Raw genomic sequence first — 3469 nt, 5'->3', positions numbered from 1 at the left:
GAAAATAATCAAAGGTTATACTAATACACGAGTCGGATCCAAGTGATTCCTCTTGTCTATCTGTTTTTATTTTTATTTTATTTTTCAGAATTTAGTTAGTTTTATTTTTTTAGTTTAAAAAATCTTTTCTAACATTTTGATTTGATTAGACGTTGAGGATAAACCGGTACTAAAAGCTCTTGTGTCCTTGGACGACCTCGGTATCTTACCAACACTATACTACGTCCACAATGGGTGCACTTGCCCATATGTGTGTTTAGTGTTAGTAAATATCGTGTTTTATAAATTTAAAACTTGGCTAAAAAGTGTAAAAGGGCTTTAAAATATATACCAAAAATATATTACACTACACGCACATCAGAGTCTATTACAGGTAGTTACTTCACATTTTCTAAAAACCAGCTAGCAACAAGTTGGATGATTAGAGCGTCAACGAAGACTTTGAAAAGTCACTTCCACGCAAGATCATAATAAATATCCACGCCTAAGAAGATTGAATTATGATTTGGTAGTTTGAGCTTGGGACACAAAAATAATGGAAGAGTTATTGTAGTGGCGGAAAAGAAATATCTAGGGGTATTCCAATTTTTTTACTGTACATTTATAGTACGAATTTTTTTTACTTACATTATGGGACAAGGCCGATCCTGAAAATTCATATGCCCTGGGCTAGCCAAAAAAGACCCTTAGGCCTTACTGAATTAAATTTAATAAACTGGTTTTTTTCATGTTGTTTGTATTTAGGTTAACGAATCAATATTGAGCATTTCACATTTGGGCTAGGCTTTATGAATTAATATTAACAATAAGTTTTTAGGGTTTTGATTGGGCTAGGCTTATTTTTAATTTTTAGATCAGACTTGCATCAATATTATCATTATCAACATTCGGAGTTGTTTCATTCGGAATTGTATCATCATCACCAAAATTTTGAATAACCTAACAAAATTCAAAATATCTCGAAGCACAAAGTAACCAAGAAATCAAACTATCAAAGCATAATAAGAAAAGAATACTCACAAACCATCTGTGAAGTTTGATCAGTCGATGTTGGTTCGAATTTTGATCAGTTCTGGAATTGCACTTCTGCTTCTGTTTTTTCTAAAATCAAAATTTTGATCAGTTCCACTTGTTCGATTTTTTGATCAGTGTCACACAGGTCACACTTTGTCGAATTTTGATCAGTTTATGCACTTTGTCGCTGCTGATGTGTATGGAGTTTAGATGCTTCTGCCTTGTACGACATGTTAATAAATCCTTAATGGCTAAACACATATGGAGTATTCTTACCAAAAGGGAGTCTATCTGGGTGAAATGGATTCATGACCACAAGCTTAGAGGAAGAAATTTCTGGGAGGTGCCATGTAGAGGAAGTATGAGTTGGGGGTGGCGTAAATTGTTATCCATCCGAAACATCATTCGGCCTCATGTTTGGTCGGCTATCAAGAGCGGGTCCCAAACGAATATTTGGAGTGACATGTGGTGTTCGAGTAGTCCTCTCATTTCGTTCATCTCGCCTAGAAACATAGCGAATGCTGGTTTCTCGCTTAGATCAACAGTTGCGGATTTGATTGATCAGGATGGTCACTGGAGATGGCCTCAAGCTTGGCTGGATCTTTTTCCAGTCTTAATCACAATAGCGGTTCCGACAATTGATCCGAATGGTGTGGATACTCTTGTATGGAAAGATGGGGAAGGTAAGATTCATGACTTTCAAGCGGCTAGTGTTTGGAATACAATCCGGAATCGGGAAGGACAGGTGATGTGGGCGGATATGGTTTGGTATACGCAATGTATTCCTAGGCATTCTTTTCACCTTTGGTTGGCGTTTAGAAACAAGCTCAAAACGCAAGATAGACTGGCTATTTGGGAAGCGGGTAGTCATACTAATTGGAATTTAATGTGTTGTCCGCTGTGTAACCATGATAGAGATACTCGGGATCATTTGTTCTTCCAATGTTCTTTCGCAGCGAAGACATGGAATGAAGTTAAGAAGCTGGTTATTTTGAGCAATGTTAATGATTCATGGTCGTCGGTCGTTGCTTGGGTGGAGCTACATGCAAAATCTAAGAGCGCAGATCATATTGTGTGCAAACTTTTGATTGCGGCTTCGGCTTATTATATTTGGCAAGAGCGGAATAACAGGCTTTTCAAGAACAACAAAAGAACGGCTGAACAAGTGGCTGAGGTTATTAAGTCGTCGGTTCGGTTGAAACTTATGGGATTCAAATTTCGGCTTGCTTCGGCTAAGCGAAGGATTTTCAAGAGATGGAAGATTGAAGATAATGGAGCGGACCCGGGCTAGAGTCTTATTTCTGTGTTTTTGTGTTTTCGGTTGGGTCTAGCAGTTTGAGTTATGAGTGTTAGTCTGGTTTTGTTTTGTTGTTTGTGTTTGTGTTTTCCTAGGCTTGGCATGTCAAGTCTAGTTGGTGTGTTACACTGACACACCTTTGTACTGATTGGTTTATTTTATAAAATTTACCGGGGTAACCCTTTACCCAAAAAAAAAGACATTTAGTTTTTGTATTTCACTATTTGAGAAGAACTAAGAATATAACTTTAACCTTTATGAGGCTATTACATGTAGTTGCTTCACATTTTCTGAAAACGAGCTAGCAACAAGTTGGATGATTAGTGCGTCAACGAATACTTTGAAAAGTCACTTCCAATGCTAGATCATAATAAATATCCACACCTAAGAAGATTGAATTATGACTCGGTAGTTGGAGCTTGGGACACAAAAATAATGGAGGAGTTATTGCAGTTGCGGAAAAGAAATATCTAGGGTTATCCCAATTTTTTTAGCATACATTTACAGAACAAATTTTTTTTTTACCTACATTACGGGACAGGGCCGATCCTGAAAATTCAAGTGCCCTAGGCGAGCCAAAAAAGAGCCTTAAGCCTTACCGAACTAAATTTTATAAACTAGTTTTTTTTTTTATGTTTTTAGTATTTAGGTTAACGAATCAATATTGAGTATTTCACAATAGGGCTAGGCTTTATAATTTAATATTGACAATAAGTTTTTATGTTTTAGATTGGGCTAGATTTATTTCTAATTTTTAAATCGGATCTACATCAATATTATCATTATCAATATTCGGAGGTGTTTCATTCGGAATCGGAATTGTATGATCATCACCAAAATTTTGAATAACCTAACAAAATTCAAAATATCTTGAAGCACAAAGTAACCAAGAAATCAAACTATTAAAGCACAATAAGAAAAGAATACTCATAAACGATCTGTGAGTTTTGGTCACTCGATGTTGGTTCGAATTCCGATAAGTTCTGGAACTATACTTCTGTTGCAGCTTGTTCGAAAATCTAAATTTTGATCAGTTCTCCTTGTTTGATTTTTTATCAGTCTCACATAGGTCGCACTTTGTCGAATTTTGATCAGTTTATGCACTTTGTGCTGCTGATGTGTATGGAGTTTAGATGCTTGTGCCTTGTACGACGTTTA

At 36.2% G+C, this 3469-nt stretch overlaps 1 protein-coding gene across 1 annotated transcript; it reads left to right on the top strand.

Moving 5' to 3' along the window:
* Positions 1-1261: 1261 nt before the first annotated feature.
* Positions 1262-2305, top strand: LOC110875218. The gene has a single exon (XM_022123415.1). It carries the CDS (start codon positions 1262-1264, stop codon positions 2303-2305), a length of 1044 nt encoding a protein of 347 aa, XP_021979107.1.
* The last annotated feature ends 1164 nt before the right edge of the window (positions 2306-3469 follow it).

Source organism: Helianthus annuus, chromosome 3 (genome assembly GCF_002127325.2).
Source record: "Helianthus annuus cultivar XRQ/B chromosome 3, HanXRQr2.0-SUNRISE, whole genome shotgun sequence".
Lineage (NCBI taxonomy): Eukaryota > Viridiplantae > Streptophyta > Magnoliopsida > Asterales > Asteraceae > Helianthus > Helianthus annuus.
This window is presented reverse-complemented; position numbering and strand designations above follow the sequence as displayed.

Excerpts from the sequence above, each read along its gene's own strand:
- LOC110875218 (XM_022123415.1), top strand. The coding sequence starts at position 1,262 with ATGGCTAAACACATATGGAGTATTCTTACCAAAAGGGAGTCTATCTGG.